We start from the raw sequence: 21,470 nt of genomic DNA, 5'->3' as shown, positions 1-21,470 counted from the left end.
ACGGAAGCAGCGTTTGATCTGTGCCCCCAGTAGCCGGTCCACCCCGGTATTTCCGCACCCACATCCGAAGCCGGTAAGAAGGGGCCGCCGGTGCCCACGGGACCGACTGCCAAGCAGCGCCGCCCCGCGCTCGCCCACGTTTCCCGTACAGATCCACCCCACGACGGGCAGGGGCGGGCGCTGCTATGCAAATCACCGCCCCCAGCACCAATGGGCGGTGAGCTGAGCCGCGGGGCGGGGCGTTCCATCAGGACCAGCGCTGGCTTCGACGGCGCGGGCTGCCCGACGGCGTTTGCGGCTTCAGGGGTGGTGCGTTTGGTGCTGGAGGTGAGCGCTGCGCGGGGCGGGAGGAGGGTCGGCGTCTTCCGCGCTGCCGAGCTGGGTTCTCGGTGTCGCCGTTGGCTACAAGTGCTGGTGTCTCGCTCAGCATCGGACCCGTGGAGTGTGAGGAGCACGCTGCAGTTTGGTTTTGCCTGAGAGTAAAGGAAACGGCCCCGTGTGAGTCGAGAGGAAAGTGTGAGTTCGGCAGCAGGGAGTGGGCTGGAGGCTGGAGGCTCATTTCCATCTGTGGCTGTGGTCACCTATATGGGGCAGAGGGCATCGCTGGGTTTCTGGCACAGAGAAACGAGGGCGTTCTCAAAACCTCCTCGTCAGGTCTCAGCGCTGCAGTCTGCCTCGCCTGTCCTCCTGCCTCGTGGTGCTGCTGGGGGCAGCCGAGCGGGCTGAATGCGCTTGGCTTCGTACGCGAGGGGTAACAGCTTGTGGCGTTCCCCTTTTCCTCGGGCATCCTTGTGGCCAGGTCTGTGAGCGGGGCAGCTCTTTGGCTGCTTCCTATTAAACTGACATTAGTTTCTTGTCCTATGGAGGAGCGTTAGTGTTATGTGTGTCTGAGCAGTGGCAGCCGGTACTGGGGAAGGAAATGACTGGGAGAGTATTGCTGGCCTACAGCACACAGTGATGCTTCTTGTTCTTCTGCTTCAGGTGATATTTTTGGAACCTTAGATGAGAATGCAATTTGGAGGACGTTGGCTTTCTGTTAATGGTGCTCCTTGCTGTTTTAATGTTCTCTGGGTGTGGTGAGGCTACTGGAAGAGCACAACCTTGTTCAAGAGAACAGACAAAAGGTTTAACAGCCTAAAGAAAAACAGGGTGACACTCATCCTTACAAAAGGATGCTTTAGATGCTCAGCACTTCTGAAGACCATTTTCTTACCTCATGTTTCTCGCTGCCTGCCTTGTATGACCACTGCTCTGAAACTGACGCTGCATGCTGAGCCATAAGGCACATGCATATGGTGTTTTGGCTGAGGTTAAAGCCACAAGTTAACCTCTGTTGTCGTAAATGATCTTTATCCAGAAAATAAGTATGATAATCTCTCAACGCATTAGAATGCCACTGCATGCTGCCCCACAGTCTTGAAGATGTGGGGTGGTGCAGGCTTAGGCTCTGTATCTGACACCTTGTATTGTACTGTGTATGCAGTTTTTGGAGAGGGAAGCAAGAGAGCCTTCTGTGAGGAAAGACACGATGCTAACATAACTAACCTAGATCTGCTTCAAAGGAGAGGTGCTTGGTGATAATAGAAAGGGAAGAGACTTTCTGGGTGGCAAGAACCACCAGGACTTCCGTGGCTGCAAGGTAGCTGGCAGACCATGGACAGATAGAGTCATGGAGAGATTTAAAAGCATGGCCCAATCCATTCTGGGATGGCAGAGTGGTGCCCCCAAAGCAGGGTGTTCCTGTAGCCTGGTGGTGACCTCTGAGAAAGAGGTGTTCCTGTGGTGTCCTGGTGTTCCTGTGGAGAACTGATCCCATTTTATCCTATCACAGCTTGTTCAGTGTAGCTCACATGTAAGTCAAATGGATGACATTGGCAATAAACAAATAACCATTTCTTTTTATGAACTCCTTTTGTGCATTAGAGTGTGGTGGCTTTATGCCCCATCCCTTGAGGCACTGAAGGCCCCAGGGCCTGGTAGGTGGCAGCCCTGCCTTTGGCTAAGGATTGGATGTGAATGGGTTTTAATGTCCTTTCCAACCCAAGCCATTCTGTGATTTCTCACTGATCTGCAAAGAACAAACTTGTGTCCCTCTCCTCTTCCTTCAAGCTCCTGCTTTCTAAACCATTTGGAGACACTGTTCAGTATCCTAGACTTTCCTAGCTTGGTAATAGGTGCTGGATGCAATATTCCAACCAAGGCCTTACTGATACCGAGTAGGGTACAATTGGTGCTTCCCATGCCACCTCTCATATAAGTGATGTGTGGGATTTTTTGTTTTGTTTTGTTTGCAGTGGCTTTATAATGTGAACTTGCATTTTAGCTTGTAATCTACTATAACCCCATCGATGCTTTCCTGCTTTTAACCCAGGTATGCCCTATTCTCTATCTGTGCAAATAATTTGTTCTAGAAGTGTCATACTCTGAATTTCTTTTTATTTTTGGCAGCACTTGCTGTGACTTGCCAGGCTCATCCTGCATTCTAATTTTTTGTCCTCACCTCCACCATCAAATGCTTGCCTCTGCCCCCTCCAAGTTCAGTGTTGTCTGGGGGCTGTGAAGGCTCACGTCTGGCTCCATTGTCCAAGTTGCTAATTGAAATTATGGGTAACTTCCTAGACTGATGGAAGGCCATCATAATGTTGGCATATTTGAAAACAGTTATGACAGAAGGTAACTACGAAACGTGAAGGTGCTTGACCAAGTACAGCCTCCCTTATATTTCAGCTGGCCTATCAAAGCCTTTGATTCCTTGCTCATCCTTGCAGTGCAGAGGTGACAAGACACAGTGCAGAAATCTCTGAGGTAACGCTAATTTAACCTGATCAATTTACCTCAGCCCCAGATGCCGGTTCCCCGCATTGATGCAGCCTTGCAGAGGAAGCCCTTTCTGGGGGCACAGCTCCAGGCCTGCCCCTGGCCATGGCCATGCTCTGTGGCCATGCCACGCTGCTGGCAGGAGGGCTGCTGGGGAGCCAGCAGTGTGGTTCAGCTTCTGCCTTTTTTGCTCTGCTGTTTTGATATCTTCCGCTGGTTGTGTCACCATCCTGCTATCTCATCTAGCCTTCTGCACACAGTGCTCAGCACATCTCATTTAGACCCTGTTTCTATAGTTAATCATGGTATCACAGGACCTGACTTTGTGAGGCTAATCTTGTGTGCAGCTTCTTCTCTATCTGCTGAGCAATGAACAGGGAAGCAAGTCTAACCGATGTGGTGTAAGATTATTCTTGATTAACTTGTATCAACAAAAGCTGAGGAAAAATTCCCCAAGTACTGGTGGCACTGTTCCCCCAGTTACATCTGTACCTTGTCTCAGTGTCCCTGTTACTTTGAAGAGGCCTGTGAACACCCATAGGTGCCCAAAGTGTGGTGAGTGCTGTACTGCTGGCCAGCATGTCCTGGGGCTGAGACTTTGCCTGTGCGTGTGTGTGTGAGGGTTGCTTCCTGGCTGAATCTCTTTGGTCCAGTTTGAAGTGTGTAGGTTTTGCAGGAGGACCCAGAACTCAGCCTTCTGTACTGGCCCGTGTGAACAAACACCAGTAAGACACCTCATATTAAAACATAAAGGGATTTTTTTTTCTTTAAGTTGAATACTTGGTATCAGATTGTTAAAACTGTAAGCTCTAAATGTATGTATACTCAAAAAAGAAAAAAAAAAATCTGTTGTGCTAATTTACAAATACCTGTAGAACACTGCTTCTGACTGATGATCACATGCAACCTCGTATTTCCACGCAGATGCCAGCCTAATGTCTTAATTGTGCTTAAATACCATCTGGTAGTAGCAGTGGTAGTTACGTGCAGCCTGTACCCAGTTGTTTTGCTAGGCAGACCTGTGTCAGGTTTGCTGAGGTGATTCACCAGAGCAGGATCCACCTGCAGCACATAGTGATGGCATCACAGATTTCCATGTGCCATGACTCATCATGCTGTTCAGCTGCAGTAATTGCCAGAAATGCATGGATGGCCATCTCACTGTTTATGTTTCTGTATGACTATTTGCAAAGCCTGGGGAGGCATAGCCTATACTCCCTTGTCCCCCATCCTGTTTTAACTGAAGACTTGAGATTTGCCTGTCACAGGAAGACAGAACATGCTGCAGTAGTTAGCCTGTAATATACCACATGAGAAGGACTTAAAGGAGAGCAATGGTGGGATTTTTTTCTCTCTGTGATAAAATATATTCTCAAGCACAAGCAGCTCCTTGTAGTGGCACTGCCCTTTCAGAAAGCTGGGCTTGTTCACAGCTCACAGGCAGTAAGGGTTCTAGCAGTTGTACATAGTTTCAGAGCCTGAGGCTGATAATCATAGGGTTTCTAGAGTCCTTAGGGGGGGGGAAAAAAAGAGGTTAAATTTGGAGTGTATTTTAAACTTCTCTGTTTTCGTTCCTTTCATATATGATGACTGTTAGAGGGAGTTAGCAATTAGACTTAGACAACACATTAGAGTTCAAATAATGCGTGTGAAGACTAATAATTTTTAATGAGCCATGTCATGAAGATGGAGAAACCTTTTTGTCTGTAGTGCTGGTGTAGCCCCCCCCTTACAACCAGACAAAACCAAAGCTGGTTATAATTGTGTAGTAGCAGTGCTTGTGAGAAAAATGCCCAGAGAAGATGCTGAGAATCCATCTTATTGTCTGTGCAGGACAGAAGACTTGTCAGTAGTGATCCACAGCTCCCTAGCAGAAGTGTAGACTGTCCAATAAATAGTAACAGCAGGTATACATTCAACAGGCTGTTCTCTCTGATGCCAGGATGATGTTTAATTACCATGTAAACTGTGTAGTAGCAAGGTAAAACTTCAGATTCTTTTTCTTTTTTTTTTTTGCCAGCTTCTTCATAAAAATCTGAAAAATGGTATGCATGTTATGTGTGTGGCAACTTCCCATGTTGGTGTCTGGGAGAACCTGATAACCAGCCTCTAGGAAATGCTAAAATAGTTAATTCTGCTGAATACATCTGGGAAGTAGGAGACATGTTCTAGATCTCTGGATTTATAATATGCTCTGGTGCAAAAACTGAGTGTTGCTTTGTGCTGAATACCGTAGAAGAAATCTAGGTAAATCAAAGAAGCTCAAAAGCTATCAGCAGTTAAGCAGTTATGCCTTATTACTTTGAGTTAGAGTAAACAACCTATTTGAATGTTAATTTTTTTTTTCACACTATGCCTTTCTTACTAGCCTTTGTGGTATGAAAGAAAGCAAGGGAGACATGGAGATTCAGATGACTGTGTAAGTAGTCTACGGAGAAGGAGTTCTCCCTGTTTCTCTGAATATACCAGCTTGTAATAACTTCATGTGATGTAAACAGAAGTCAACACTACATGTATGATCTGAAAAAAACCTGCTCTGAGACACCTGCAGTGTCGTGCATCTCACTAATGTGACTGGAAATAGGGAGTATTCTGCTGTGAACAAGTGTTGACTACAATACAAAGTAGTTGTGTCTAATATTCTCTGGGTAAATTTTCAATTTTGTGATGGATTTCTGTATTTTTTATGGCCTGTGTTCTGTGTTATTTTCAATCCTGAACACATTTGGTGTATTTTAAAACATTACCAAATACAAGAAACTCCAGAGAAAATGATAACTTTCTCTCAGTGAGGCTACAAAAAAAATTTCAACATGCTGACCTCTATTGTGTTTGTTAATAGTGGAGCAGAATATATGTATGTGATCTTAAAACAGCTCCAGAAGGCACAGTGTCCTCATTGCTAGATGAGGATTTTTTGCTCTTTCTTCAAGCTTTCACAGGCGAGGAGCAAGAAAAAGAGAAGCCATTCCACCAGTGATGGAGATGATTTAGACGTCAGGGAATTTAGTCTTGAAATATGTTTTGCATTATGCTCTGATTCAATTTGAAGTGTTTTGGTTTTGTTTTGTTTTTCTTTTTAATAGAGGAAATCCTATTGCAAACAATAGTCTGTTGTCTGAGTTACTATTGTCTAACCTGTTATTGGAGAATAGATACCAGAGAAAATGACTGAATCTGCTCTAAAACAGAAATATAATTGTTAAATCTGACACTCTAACTCTGAAAAGAAAGACTTTGGTGTTTTTTTTTTTTTTTTTTTTTTTTTACTATAAATTATTCAGTTTTGTGTAGCACATCATTTGCCTCACAATTGAGTATTTTAGATGCCAACAGTCTGTATGAGTTTCTGTCAATACTGTATGGTCCATAAAAAGCATGGAAAGTCACTGGAATGTGCTGACACACAGCAGGCTAGTAAGTAATTCTGCCTAGGAGTAGATTGTTTTCCAGTTGTTCACCACTTGTTTCTTGTGTCATGTCTGTGGTGTGTCATACAAGCAATAGCACGTGGCATTCAGGAGTAGGATACCGGGCCAGTTGAGCCATAGGCACTCATACTGAAGCAGCTGGTGACTTCTACCTTCCAACCAGTGAAGAACTGCAGATAGAAATGGTTTGAAATGGCTTGTTTTGAAGTAGCTGTTGTTCCTCAAATAGGCCACTTGAATTGAAGTAAGACTTTCATCTTTTAAGGTCTTATTCAAGGATGAAAAATTACTGACTAGACTTTTGTTAACCTACAAACTGCTTTTAGCTAGCAGCTGCCTTCTGGGAATGATGTAAAAAGAAAAAATGCACACTGGCTTCCTTCCTAGCTGCTTGTGATGCAAATGTGGATGCTGTGTTGAACCTGCTGGTTTATTTCACTGCTTGTCACCAAGCCCAGTGATGTGGATATACAAATGTTAATGCTGAGACAAATAAAGGTGTGCAACTTGTTTGCTTTTATATATTACTTTCCATCCTTTCTTATTTCTACTTAGAAGCAAAACATCAGCACAGTAGTGGAAATACATGCTTGTAGTGCTGCTGTGCATAACTTGCTCTTACAGCCAACATTTGTTACTACAAATAGCTTATTTTATTAGGCATTTTATTTTACCAGTAATTCAGAACTTCTTGTCTGTACATGGGGCTTTTGGGAAGCAGTTTTGTGCAGCTTTTAACTTTCAGAGTGGATTTCCTTTTCTGTCTGAAATCCCATGTCATGAACTCTTATTGCGACAGAATAGCTTGCAAATTTCTCATGCATCATGGGAAAGTTAGTCATAGTGATTAACACCAAGAAGCAGTGTGCTAACATGAAGAGGTGAATGCTAAACACATCCCCCCTGACTGTGCTTGGTGGGTATTTGGCTTCAAAGCAGTAAACTTTGCAGTCATTACCTGGCCTGTATTTCCTGTGTGCGTGTGTTTGAGTGCATACACCACGATGAGTTGCAAAAGGAACTTAATTTTTACAAGGACAGATTTATCTACCCCAAAAATACAAACAGGAAGGTACATGTTGCACTTTGAACACATACAGTATTTTGAAATAAAATCAAACCAGCATAATCACAGAATCACAAGGTTGGAAACGACCTGCAAGATCATCTAGTCCAACCACCCTCCCATTCCTATCAGTGCCACAAGCTACTAAACCATCTCTCGTAGCTAAGTTATTTATATACTTGGGGCAGTTATTCCGAGGTGCAGAGTAGCTGGTTCTCAATACAATAATGTGTTAAACATAAATAAACTTGTGCAAGTAGCGTAGTATTTATACCTCATTCAAATTATCAGACTTCAGACCTGAGCCTGTGTAATACAACAAAATTACACTGGAGAGAAATTCTGGAGGTTGTCTAATCCAGCCACGCTCAAACCACACATGGGTAGATCAGGTTGCTGAAGGCCCTGGCTGGGTAGATTCCAAAACTTCTTTGGGAACCCATTCCAATATTTGTGAGTCTGTAGGGTTTTTTTTTTTTTGTGTGTGTGTGTTTGTGTGTGTGTGTGTGTGTGTGTGTGTGTGTGTGTGTGGTATTGCCTGTTTTCTTTCCCACTTTGTACAACAGCAGGGGCAGCAGTCCACATCACATTTGATAGATGCTGGCAGCAGTAGGATGTCCCCAGAACTTTCTGTTTCCAGACTGAACAATTCCAGTTCTCCTGGACTCTCCTCACACAGCAGGGACCCAACACCACAAACCAAGTTGGTGGCCTCTGTGGGGCTCGCTCCATGGTGTTCATATCTCTTGCAATGCCACAGATTGAGCACTCCAGATACAGGCTCTCAGATGTCAGATGTGAGGGATCACTCCCCTCAAGCTTTTCTGCTGTTCCTGTCAACGATGCTGCTGGTGTCATGTGCCACAAGGGTTCAGAGCTGATTTATGTTCAAGTTGATGTTCACCAGGACCCCAAAGTTCTCTTTGCAAAGATGCTTTCCATCCTGAGAGGCTCAGCTTCTCCTGCTGCATGTGGCTCTATATAAAAGAAGAGATTGCTGAGGCTATCCCTAACAAATTGTACAATATATCACATGTTAACATATGTCTATTTTAATTACAAGCAGTGCTACCAACATGTAAGTAAGTGTAACTGCGCTGTCCTGAGTAACAGCAGCATCTGATAAAGGAGGTCAACTTCTCTAAATACTGATCAGTTAAGTTCCCATTTTTCAAATGGCTGGTTCCCTCTGCTTTCCCATTGTTGTTTGTTTGTTTCAGCTCTTTTTTGTCAATTTTGTTACTGATTCTATCAAAGGAATACTTGGAAGTTACTAGCCTCTCCTGGGAAGATCTCTTCCCCTTTGTTTGAAATGGGGAAAGACTTCTGTAATGCCATTGTATTTGAGTTTGCTGTTTTTCTTATGAGAATCTCCTAAAATTTCACTGAACTGTGAATCTGTCAAAATAGCAGTTTGCAGATGTTCCAGATGAGTTCACTGTTTTGTCAGAGGACGAAGCTTAAACAGTTGGTTTTTGGGCTATGAGGGCATATTGTTGGCTTATGTCCAGCTTGCCATCCACCAGTACCCCAAGTCCTTAAGGATGACTGTGTTCCATCCTTACATCCCCCAACATTTGGATTTGTTGAACCTCATGAGGTTCACCTGAGCCCACTGCTGGAGCCTGTCTAGGTTTCTTTGAATGGCATCACATTCCTCAACCATGTCAACCACACCACACATGTTGACATTAATCACAATCTTGCTGAGAGTGCACTTGATCCCACTGTCAGTGTCATTGATGAAGATGTTAAGGAGTGTCAGTACCAGTACTGACCTGAGGGACACCATTCATCACTGATCTCCATTGGACATCGAGTCATTGAATGCCACTCTGGGTACAATAGTGGGGGAATGTGTCAAAAGTCTTACAGAACTTCTGATAGATGATATCAGTGGCCCTTTGCTTGTCCACTGACGCAGTTACACCTTCACAAAAAGTGACAAGGTTCATCTGGCAGGACCTGCCCTTGGTGAAGCCATGCTGGTTATTGTATGTTGCCTCCCTCTCTACTATATGCCTTAGTATAGCTTCCAGGAGGATCTGCTCCATGATCTTCCCTTGTACCAAGGTAAGGCTGACAGGTCAGTAGTTCCCTGAGTTGTCCTTTCTACCCTTCTTAAAAATGGGTGCTATATTACTCAAGCAAATTTCATTTGCATGAAGTAGAAGAAATGATGTACCCAGCCATGGCATCTGTAGATCTGTGACTTTAAAGAGTAATGCCAACATTATTTACCTCTGGTGATTAAACATACCGTCATGTTTTTCCAGAGGGTATGGTTGCTTCATTCACCATATTTTGACATGTACCATTGCAATGGCCTTTCTAAATTCCATCTCTGCTTGTATTGGATAAGGCATGCTCCGCCTCCTGCCCAAAGCAGCAGCGTTAAAAAATCAGGAGTTCAAGGAGATATGACCTTAAAGCCTTATATTGTCACTTAGCTGTGACAGGGTGACAGGTGACCTGAGCGAGTTACATAACCCTGCTGACATCAGCTTCCTTATCTGTGAAATGGGGAAAATAATACCTGTCAGGCTCAGGAATCTTTGGAGCAAAACTGTTCTAAAGGGGATATAACAACTCAAAATGATCAATTTGATTGACTGCCCCCGGAGGTGTTCAAGACCAGGTTGGTTGGGGCACTGGGCAAACTGGTATAGTACCAGATTTAGAGGTTGGTGGCCCTACCTGTGGAACTTGATGATCCTTGGGGTCCTTCCAATCCAAGCTGTTCTGTGATTACTGTTTTTCCAGTCTGCAAGGACTTCAGTTGACCACCATGACTAGTCAGATATCACAGAGTGGCTTGGTGATTACTTCAGCCAATTCCTTCAGGATTCTGGTGTGCATTTTATTGGGACCCATAGATTTACAGATGTTCATGGCAGCCACAGACCTGATCTTCACTTTACAGTGGGAGGGGAATTGCTCCTCCAGTCCCCACGTTCTGAACCATCCTCTCCAAGGGCTGTGTGTAGAGCCACTGTTAGTGAAGACTGAGGCAAAGAAGTTGTTGAATTACTCGGCCGTTTCCTTGCCTGTAGTTACTCACTACGGACTGTGGGACTTCCATTTTCTGGTTGCTGTATCTATAGAAGCCTTTCTTATCCTTCTTTGCACCCCTTGCCAAGATCAGTTCCAACCTTCCTGACTCCAGCCTTACACAGCTTAGCAGCATCCCTGTACTTCTCACAGGTTACCTGTCCCTGCTTCTATTGCCTATGTATTTTCTTCTTGCTCTCCATATTGACCAGCAGTCCTGGTTCAGCCACACTAGTCTCTTGCCTTTCTTTCGTGACTTTTTTCATTTGGGGATGAAGAGCTCTTGTGCTCTAGGGAAAGCTTCTTTATAGGTCTGCTAGCTCTGCTCAGCTCCCTTGTCCTTGAAGACAGATTCCCAGGGAATTTTGTTGACTAAATTCCCTGAGGGGCTGGAATGTAGGCTTTTAGAGCAAAGCAATAAGAAACTAGGAATCCAGGCTGAAGATTGTCTACAAAATATTAATTTGATCCTTTTGTTCATATTTAGAATTGGATTCTACTGGATTACGGAGATCGTAGGAGATGCTGCATGTGTCTTTGGAGATGAACTCGTGAGTGGCCTAGACCCATGTGTTCGTTCACCAATGTCCAGCTTGTTACTTTGGGATCTTACGTGGTGAAGTGCTTGAAACCAGCTGCAGTGGTTGAAGTCAGGCGCTGACTTCTGAATTTACAAGGTATGGAGCAGTGTGCTTCAAGTGTCTTAAGCTGGCATTGTAACTCATCAAGAATAATACTGTTGTCCATAATCACTCTGCTGAAATCTATGTCTGTGGACTGGGCTGTTAGAATTGCCATTCCCCAAAGGATTCTGAAGAATGTATAGAGCATTCTGGGGGTATCACAGGAAAAAGCCCTGAAGAAATGAGCTGTAGTAACACAGTAAATGAGATATCTGACCATGAGTTGAATTATGAGTGTTCAAATTTACGTTGTAGAACGTTTTTTTTCAGCACATATAGATTGTAGACAGACGTGGTGGAAGTAGTAGGATGTAGGCCAGTGTTTAATGCCACAATCATTCTGTGTATAGGCAATGTTACAGTGCAATCTGAGGCTATACTTGGGAGGTCTTTGCTCTTATTTTGGTGCTTTCTAACTTTTCATGTACTTTGTATTAAATGAACAAACAAAAAGACCAGTACTTTTACAGAGATGCTGCAGAGTTCATATCAATGTAAATTTATTACAGCATTAGTAATCATCATGCTATGAATTTACTAGTGTTTACTAGTGTTTCTACTTCTCCATTTGTTCTTATTTTTGTTTTATCTAATGCTTTAAAATAGCGGTAAATAAGAAAGACAAATTGCAAAGTGCATCCTTGAGGGTAGAGGAAGGAAAAGTTATTTGCAAGTTATTGTGCAAGTGTTCTTATTCAGTGTAGTTCTCTGTTTAAATGTAAACTTTCCTGAGTCTTACAACTCTTGCTTAAGTTTTGAACAAACAAAAACCAGTTATTATTCATACCAAACTCATGTTTTGTGTGCATACTTGAGAGCATCTCTGGATTAAAATGATAGGTAGATGCCTATGTTCCTTGAAGCCTGGAAGAACACAGTGTAGTGGCTAATAGATTGAGCTATTCTTATTTTTCCAGAGAAGCTCACTGACCTTATTAAGCACGCGCACACACACACACAAAAGTAACTATTGTTGAGCCACTTGTCAGACTGCTTGCTGTGAGGATTTCTTTAGGAAGTCCACTGAAATTTAGTTCTCCTCAAGTCGAAGAACCATTCTTTCCAGCACAGGGGTGATGTAGGCCTGCATACACATGACACACAGAAGTGAGATGCCATCTGTGTAAAGTAGATCATCGCTTTGAGGTTTGGAAAATAAAAATTATTGTTTCCAAATGTAGATGTTAAACACAAAATGAATAAATCGCTGAGCACAGCACATGACAGTTAAAGGGTGGAAGCTAAAAGTGGGAGGATTTTAAACTCTAGGGCAGCCACTAACAGTCAGGAATGCAGTCAGACTAGCAGTGTGACTACTTTTCAGGCCCACATCTACATTTCAGGTGAAAAACTCAGAAACAGTTGGTTACTAGAAGAGATTGCAAGATGGCTCTTTTTTCTCTTTCCACCATGCTGTCTAGATTCCAATAACCATTTCCAAACACAGATGGCAGTTATTCTAGCTACGGTTCCTGTAGGTAATCTTGGCCGTACACTTTTCAAGTCAAGTAAACCAGACATTAAAGCTGCCCTATGCGACTTTGTTTTCCTTGTAGGTGGGGATTTTTCATCTCAGTGCTGTGGCATGAGGTGTAGGTCTTGATTTTGTTATTGCTGTGGGAGGCGGTGGAAAACCTTTGATATCTGAAAGCTTTCCCTGTGTAATTTAATTACAGATATGTGGGTTCTGGTTTAAATTCAAACAGTTGTTACAAATGTAGATTCCTGACTGAAAGCTCACTTTTTCACTGTATTCTTGGACTTTTTTGTTTGTTCATTTTATGTTGCTTGGAACAGAATTAGTTTAGGTTGACAAACCTTTTTTGTACCAGTGTAAACAAGATTATAATCAGGATGCTTCTCAAGATCAGCATATAGTCTCACTGAGCTGAAGAGGCTGTGTCTGTGGTGGAATCTTCCTTCTCCTCCCCAACACCTTTAACATATCCAACAATCCCATGAAATTGGCTATCAAATGGAAGTCTTAATTCACATTGGAGTCAGGCCTGTTATCCTTAGTATGTTCACATGGGATTTTAGAGTAACTGATAAACCTACAAAGGGATGTGTCCAGAACAGATAACATGTTTGTAAATGCTTGTGAAGGTGCTCTAATTCCTGGAAAAACAAAGATGATTCTTTTAGACACAGAGATTTGGCGATGTCATGCTTGTTATTACTTCTTAATTTGGTTCTCTTTCTTATTAACTTAAATGATGTCATGGGAGATACGGTTTTTTGATGGGAAATTTTCAGCTTCCTGCTTGCTGCAATATTTAGTACAGGGTTCTCACTGAAGCTTTCAGTCTTACTTTCTGCAAAGATTTTAGCTCTAGAATTTCAAGTGAATAACATACTTAGAGGAGACTTATGTCTTGTTACCACTTCACTAGTGCTTTAGTGAAATTTATAGTTAAGTAAGTCTGAGGCAAAAAGAACAGATTCTGACCTCTAACGATATTATTACTTTATTCTTTCTGTAAGATGCTTCCATTACACTAAAATAAATGAGACTTGAGTTGGTTGATTTTACTTAGAAAATGGAGCTGTTGCTGGGTTTTTTTTTTTTTTTTTTTTTTTTTTTTAATGCCTGGTGCAATATGATTAATAATAGCATCTGAAGACCCTAAACTTGCTTTTTTCTTTTCTTCCTTTTTTTTTTTTTCCTTAAAAAATAATTTAAAAAAGAATATATGTGTGTATATATGTGTGTATTCTTGCTTCTTTACACATTGCTCCTCAAAGCTTTTCTTTCCCAACAATATTGCTTACAGCTGTATACTTTTCTGCTCTCCTTCCAGGAAAAGCAAGTTTAGAACAATAGAGGATCTGCAATATGTTGGTTTATCTTTAATGTATCATTAGTTATGAACTTGTAAAGCAATACTTCACTTACTGTAATTTTTTTTTCCTACTTTTCCTCTGTTTTACAGGCAGGATGAAAGACCGGCTAAATGAGATGCGTGAACTTGCCAGGTTGCACAACCAAGAGTTTTCTTATAGTGAGGATGATGAAAATTCACCCCGTGACGTTCTCCTTTATGAGACTGATTATGCCTTGGAAAATCTTCATAAGGACATAGAGAACATCCGGACTGAAAATAACCTCCTAAAAGAGGATGTCAAGCGACTGAAAAAGCAAAACAACCGCTTCCTTACTTCCATGCGCCGTCTTAGTAGCATTAAACGAGATACTAATGGTATTGCCAGAGACATCAAGGCCCGTGGAGAAAGCATCCACAGGAAACTCCAAATAATGAGAGATTTCTGCGAAGATGCAATAACAAAATATGGAGTTATGTCTGTGATTGCCAGGATAGCAAAGAACCATTATGTTGACCTCATGCACGCCTTTCAGGAAGCTATGTTTGAATACAATGCAACAGAGATGAACCAACGGGAGAACTGCAAGATCCGAATTCAGCGTCAGCTAGAAATCATGGGCAAAGATGTTTCTAGCAACCAGATTGAGGAGATGATTGAGCAAGGCAGGTGGGATGTCTTCTCTGAGAATCTCTTGTCGGATGTGAAGGGAGCTCGCTCAGCCCTGAATGAGTTAGAGACACGTCACAAGGAGCTGGTGAAATTAGAAGGTCGTATTAAGGAGGTTCATGAGCTCTTTCTGCAGGTAGCCCTGCTAGTGGAAGAACAGGCAGACACCTTTGATGTCATTGAGATAAATGTGCAAAATGTCGAGGACTATGTAGGAGAATCCAAGGAGCAAATAAAGAAAGCATTGGAATACAGAAGAAAACACCCTCTCATGACAATCCTCTGCTGCTGCTTTTCATTTTGCAGAAGGTGACTACCCTACTGAAGCCAACATGGACCGACTGGAATGTTTTCAAAATCATATTATTTTATATAAAGATATTATTTTCAATGATTTTTCCTTAATGACAACCCCTACAAGTGTGGGAGCTGTTGCGCAGTTTTTGTTTGGTAAATGTTCCTAAATGTGCTGAAAAATCATTCTATTTATGGCCTAATAGAAGTGTTGATAAAACTATTTTCAACTACTCTCTTTCTGTAACTGAAGGTGCAAGTACTCAGAAAATCTCTGTGCAATGATACTTGTTCCAGTCAAGAAAGAGGAATGAAGGATAGGCTAAGAGCCTAGGGAAAACAACAAATTTCAGAAAGTTCTTTTGTTGTTTAAGAGTCAAAGCGGTCTGCAGGCAGCGCATGCTTAATGCCTGCGGTGACAGAATACACCACAAATCAGGAGGTTGGAATTCTAACTAGTTTGGAGCCTGCTTGATGCAAATACTTGAAGAGATTTTTTGCTCTGCTTGTGCGACAAAATACCGAGCCTGTTACCAAGAGCAGGATGCAAAACTAGTTTCTGTTTCAACTTTATTTCCATCTGTTACTGGTTTTAACAGAAGTAAGCTGTACCTTAAAGCATAATAGGCATGTTTTGCTGTTTGTGTTCAGGTGATTGTTTTTCTCCATTTCAGTACCCACAACTGCAATATGGAGGCATCGCACCGACTCTTTTAAATTGAAATACTGAAAATGTTGATTTAAAAACTGCCATGCTTTTAGGTTTCAAATACATGATTCTGCCAGCTGACATATTAGACTGCAAAAGAGATGTGTGCAGTGGCCCTCTGTAGAAGCATGCATAAGAAGACAACAGCTGGGAGGCAAAGAAAGCATTTTAGTCTCCCGTGCTGGCACATACACACAAGAGTCTTAGTGGAAGGATTACCCTGTCAACACACTTTCAATGAGCATTGATTTTAATTTGGAAATTTTATATATATTTTTAATAGCATGAAGATTTACATTTATTGACATTCAGTTTTACTGGTTTACAAAAGTTAAGGCTTTTCTCTCATCATTAGAAAATCTCCTCTGGGGAAAGAAAAATTCAGATGTATTCTTCAGTGCACGTGAAGAATAAACATTTTTATGTCATTTCAGTACCCTTTTCAAGCTTAAAAATAATCTTTCCTTTTGTGTAAGAGGAGTCTGCCCATAGTAGGTTTTGACAGATGAGGAGGGAATAGAACACTGCAGCCCTGGAAACCACTGAGCATTGTCAGTGAAAGATATATTCATAAGGTCTGGGGAGTGATTATAGCTCCTACTACTGGAAGTTTTCCAACTCTGATATTTTCTAGGTGGCTTCCTGTTACACTGTGATTTATTGGTATCCTTTGAATTAATGCAGGACATTTTTTCAGAAGTTAGTGCCTTTTTTTAAAAATTCTTGTCATATTTATAGCTATTTTAACAAATATATTTAAACATTTCAAGTTTTTTGTATTTAGATTTTTTGCCTAAATGTGCATAGCCATCTTCCCTTGCCAATCACAATGAATTTTTTTTCCTTCTGAACTTTTGCACACTAATTTTATATGTTTTTAAAAAAATACCCGAACATTTCGTACTATTTATATTGATATATAACAAAACAACGAAAGAAATTCAGCTTCCAAGCTTTTATATCCTTGTGGGAAATGCTCCTTTGCCAGATAGACTTTTTACACAAATAGAAGCTAAATAGATAACAATTTTCTGGAACGGGAAATCTCTTCAGCTAAAGCACCTGTCTGTGGTAACATGGAAGCATGAAGAGCACTGGTCTTCTAAACTAGAAGATATTTTGATATTCAGGGATGTCTTGACGATATCAGTATTACATTTGCCTGAGACTCTCTCAAACAACCCAATATTCAAACTTGAAGTGGGAGAAGCAAGAGCGGAGGTTGAGCTGGCACCGTTAATTTACTGCTTTGGTGCTACTCAAGAAGACAAAAGTCATTTGCTCCATAGGTATTGACATTCAAGTCAGTGGAACTGTGTTTGTAGAGAAATATCCTAAAGAGCCAACAGTCAGAATATGGATGTAAATCAGTGGGAATTAAAATACGTATTTCATTTTATCCACGTATTCTTAGCACTTAACAATGCTTTTGATAAAAATATGTACCTGCTTTTGATTTAAAAAAAATAAAAAGTACCTATGGTTTCTTTTTTGCACATGTGTATGTTCACAAAAACAATAAAATACTTAATAAGAAAAACTGAAAATGCAGAGTGTTGTGTGTTGAGTCAACAGATCTGAATAGTTGCTCACGTAGTCAAAGTTTTGTTGAAAAGCTTCTGGACTAAACTGTAAATTAGTGAAAGAAGATTAATGTCTGAAAGAATGTCCTCAGAATATTTCTTGCCACAGTAAATCAAATATATTTTGTATTGAGATAGACTTATCATAATTTTTCCTATCAAAAACATTAAGTATGAGTTTCATACATTCTAAGACAATTCTCTACTGCAAGAAAAAATACAAATTTATTCTGACAGTTCTGAAAGATCTTGATGATTTTGTTATTGGAAATACAAAGCTTATTTTCAAATCTTCAGTCTGATTTGAGGCACAGGGGAAGAGAGCAAAAGCATGAGGAAAAAGGTAATTAGAGTCCTTGACGTGACCTCAGGCTGTTGCTGTGGGGAAGAAACTAAGAGTCACTGGAATCAGCTTGGTACCCATAAAACTATCTCTCAGTTGCATTGTGGTTTAGAGGTATTTGAAAAGCTACTCCCAGTAACTAAAGAAATAATTTTTTTCCTTTCACACTTGTTCATTGCTTAATACGAAAGGTGGTGTTTTTTTTTTTTCTTTTCTGTTGTTGTGTAAGAACTCCATGAACAGCCAAACAGGCTTCAGAAAAAAAAAAACAAACAGAAACAACACACCACACTGATTACACTACAGTTGCAAAGAATAATGTCACACAGGATGAGTGGAAGAAGGTGATAAAAGTAAAAGCCTGATACTGTGTTAACATACTGCTAAAAGAAGCTGCAGACAGACAACTTCATGTTTGCTAAGGAGAGCTGCCTTCTCAAAGTCAGCACAACTCTTACGGAGATGCAAGTAGTATAACTTTTGGAACTTTTTTTCCTTTCCAAGATGTGAAAAACCCTATAGCTGGGTCTGAGGGGGTTTAGGAAAAAGTGAGATGAACTACTTTAGCTTTTAGGATTGCTGGTTTTTTTCGTTTCAGATCTTTCTGAGGAGAAAGGAGGACTGACAGACAGGTTTCCAGTGGTCGTCATTAAAATGTGAGAGAGAATTGTATAAAAATGAAAGAAAAAAACATCCCCAATGGCAAGATGTAATATATGGTAAACAACACTGAACTTTTAGCGTATGAGTTTCCATTTCATCTTGTGGCATTTTAATTTTTTTTTTTTTTAGTCTTATTTTATTTTGAAACACAAGTTTAATTTTAGAGAAGTTGAGAAGCCTGTTACCCCAGTGGGAAGGCACCTCTCTGGCAAGTGTCTTGGGAGAAACTTCTGGAAGTAAGGGTATAGCACCTACTTTAAGATACAGGTATTATTATTATTTAAGAGGAGAAAACCTGAGGGTGAGCTGAGCATCTGAACTGCTGTTTTTGTAATCCAAATTTGCGGAGGCCAGCCTTCATCAAGAATTGTTGAAAGCATGCCCTCAGCTGTGTTTTCTAATTTCTTGAAAACAAAATAGGTTCTCTAGAGTTTTGGGCCATGGCAGATGTTTGAAATAGATCTGAAAAAGAGCTACACATGATTGTGTTTGTATCTACAACAATGCCACATGTGATTAAAGCAGGAAACTGTCTTTTAAGATACTGTACGTGGTGATTACAGTTAATCAGAAGTAATACGATTTTTACATGAAGCCAATGTATTTGTTTCTCTCATATGTAAGAATGCATTAACAGGTGCATCTTCTTCCATTTTTATATCATAATATATGGTGTTTTCCGAATAGCTGAGTTGAAGCCTGTAACAGTGGACAGATCCTGTTCTGTCACACCTTATCTTACAGTGCCTACTTTATGAGGCTGTTGGGTTGTTTTTTTTTTTTTTGCTCCTTGGTCAATACCACGCCAGGACCTGTGTGTCAGGATCACCCTACCATTTATCGAACTGTTGCTTCCTGCAATTTCCTAATGATCAGGATCCTGTAACTTTACTGGGTAACACAATGCCAGTCATAATTTCTTTTGCTGTTAGAAAGCTTTTCTTGGCTCTGATTTAAGAATTTCTTAAGTGAAACAGGGTATGTTGCAGGCTATTATTTGTTCTCTTTGTAGAAACTTGCCTTCACTAATGCATCCCTCCACTTTTCAGTTACCTCAAACATGCCATATGCCTTGACACGAGGTTGAGAAATGACCTTGGCCTGGCCCAGAAGAGGTTACCATTTTCAGTGCAGCCGCTGTCTGAAGAGCATCTGATCTGCAAAGTAGAATCTATTCTGACAGAGGATACTTCTGGGTATATTTTAGAGTAATCAGTCACCAAAGCACAGCCTGACACATTAAGAGAATCTGGATCCTCTTCCTCTTGACCAAGGAAGGCACGCGCAAAGCCTTCACAGGAAAAACTAACATTTTATTTTGTCTCTCTGAAATAATTTCACACATGAGCAGGAAAGAAAATAACCTAGACGATGTTTCTTGAAGGCATTTGCTGAGACAGACCACCACTCTGAATGTGGAACACCACTAGCAAGTAACACAGCATGGTAAATGCCAGTCAAAGAGTTGTTCTTTCATCTATGGACATCAGTGCATGAATGATAAAATTAAGGAAAAAGAGGCTGTGTGCTTTACATTAGCTCTCCATGCACGTCACACAGAATCACAGAATGGCCAGGGTTGGAAGGGACCTCAAGGATCATGAATCTCCAACCCCCCTGCCACATGCAAGGCCACCAACCTCCCCATTTAATACTAGACCAGGCTGCCCAGGGCCCCATCCAATCTGGCTCCAGGGAGGGGCATCCACAACCTCCACATCCACATCCCATACCCCTTCGGGATGGCTCAAATGTGACCAGGTTTGGTGGTGTGGCAAGGGGGATGTCAATTTTTCAGAGGAAAAGTAAGCACGGCAAGAGCAGGAGCCCAGGGAAGGATGGATACAGGGAATGTTTCCAAGTCTTCTCAGTCTGGAAGAGTGGCAGATCTCAGTCCGGCCACCTGCCCAGCAAGCACCCGATTAGGATAACTACAACGTCGCTATATAGCACCGACTCTTCCCAGGAGCACCTGCCAGCTGGCATCCCAACAGGCAGAGCCGTCTAGGAAAAGAAACCACGGCCGGGGTGGTGTCGCTTGGCTCAGCCCGGCTGCTGGCCGGCTCCGCGCCCCGCCGGTTCCCCCTGCCTGCGCGGCGCCTGGCAGCCGCCCGGCCGCTTTCCCCGTGCCCCGACAGCGGAGCAATGCGACCCGTGCCCGCGTTGGACGCCCTGCGCTCTCCCCTCAGGCGCGGCCCCGCCCCGGCCCCGCGCCTCCAAACCCTCCCGCGTCGCGGCCTCTTCGCTTCCCCCTTCCGCTCGGGCCCCGGCGCCCGCTAAAGGCCCGGCGTAGGGGTGAGGCGGCCGCCAGGTCCCGGCTACGCGAGGGGCGCAGGCCCGAGGCGGTGACGGGTTCCATTTGCCCTCCCCCCCCCATCCGCCGGGCCTGGCCCGCCTCTCCTGAAGCAGCCGAACGGGGCCGCCCGCGCGCGGCACACTGCGCACTCTGCGCCCTCCGGCGCTGGCAATGAAGGCGGGGGGGGAGCGCGGCAGGGGCCGCCTGAGGGTCGGCGGGGTGCGGGACCGGAGGGGAGCGCGGCCTTGTATGTAGGAGCGTCTGCGGGCGGTTCCTGTATGTGCACCAGGATGGCCGAGTGGTTAAGGCGTTGGACTTAAGATCCAATGGACGTATGTCCGCGTGGGTTCGAACCCCACTCCTGGTAAATAATGATTTTTTTTCGGGAGCGCTGCGAATTTGCCAGGGAGGGCGCGCGCCGAGGCGGAAGCGTGTCCCGGCAGCGGGCTGCGAGTAGCGGGGCTGTGCCGGGTACTGGGCGCCGGCCGGGGCCTTGCGGGAGTGGCGCTGAGGCCGGCCAGGCTGAACGCTCTGCTGCGGCCGGTTTTTCGTTTTGTTTTGTTCTTGTTTTGTTTTGCTTTAAACTCCGTAACCAGCTTAAAGTTGGTCTCATGGCTTATTTTTGTAGAGCCCCCCCGCTGGCTGTAATTGCAGCTGAAAAAATGCTTCTGAGCTTTCAGTCCCAATGTATCACACAGTACAGGGGCTGGCACATTGTCTTTTTTTTTATTTTTTATTTTTATTTTTTAATATTTACCTGTTTAGCTGTTCCCGCAATTCTAAATGCAAAACAGCGCCTTGTAGAACTGTTCATTGAAAAGCAGTACTGTTGGGTTGTTTTATTCAGTAAACCTTCATTCCTATTACGCATTCAGGAACAAATTAGTAAAAATGGGCCTGTGTTTGAATGCACTTTTTACTTTTAACGTTGTGATGGAAAATGGCTGCCCTTGAAAACCCACATGTTTGCATACAAATGGGGTAATTCTGTCTGTGTGCTTACCTACGGGCCTGCTTGTGCAAACTGCAAATCCTCAGGTAA

The 21,470-nt window shown here is 42.7% G+C and overlaps 1 protein-coding gene and 1 non-coding gene across 3 annotated transcripts; both read left to right on the top strand.

Moving 5' to 3' along the window:
* Positions 1–249: 249 nt before the first annotated feature.
* Positions 250–17,030, top strand: STX11 (syntaxin 11). 2 transcript variants are annotated; one of them, XM_042818879.1, is made up of 3 exons: positions 250–327; positions 10,853–11,042; positions 13,982–17,030. In XM_042818879.1, the coding sequence occupies exon 3, from the start codon at positions 13,987–13,989 to the stop codon at positions 14,851–14,853; it is 867 nt and encodes a 288-aa protein (XP_042674813.1). In that variant the 5' UTR covers positions 250–327; positions 10,853–11,042; positions 13,982–13,986; the 3' UTR covers positions 14,854–17,030. The 2 variants fall into 2 exon arrangements, with proteins under 2 accessions (XP_042674813.1, XP_042674821.1); XM_042818887.1 differs by lacking the exon at positions 250–327 and adding an exon at positions 443–516.
* A 3,682-nt stretch (positions 17,031–20,712) lies between these two features.
* On the top strand, positions 20,713–20,795 carry TRNAL-UAA. The gene has a single exon. It is a non-coding gene; the product is annotated as a tRNA-Leu (tRNA).
* The last annotated feature ends 675 nt before the right edge of the window (positions 20,796–21,470 follow it).

Source organism: Centrocercus urophasianus, unplaced genomic scaffold (assembly GCF_019232065.1).
Source record: "Centrocercus urophasianus isolate 14NV4802_14NV808 unplaced genomic scaffold, USGS_Curo_1.0 seq_10, whole genome shotgun sequence".
NCBI lineage: Eukaryota > Metazoa > Chordata > Aves > Galliformes > Phasianidae > Centrocercus > Centrocercus urophasianus.
The sequence above is the reverse complement of the archived record's forward strand: the minus strand, read 5'-3'. Positions and strand labels throughout refer to the sequence as shown.

Bases quoted from the DNA above. Each gene is read 5' to 3' on its own strand.
- STX11 (XM_042818879.1), top strand. From the start codon at position 13,987: ATGAAAGACCGGCTAAATGAGATGCGTGAACTTGCCAGGTTGCACAAC.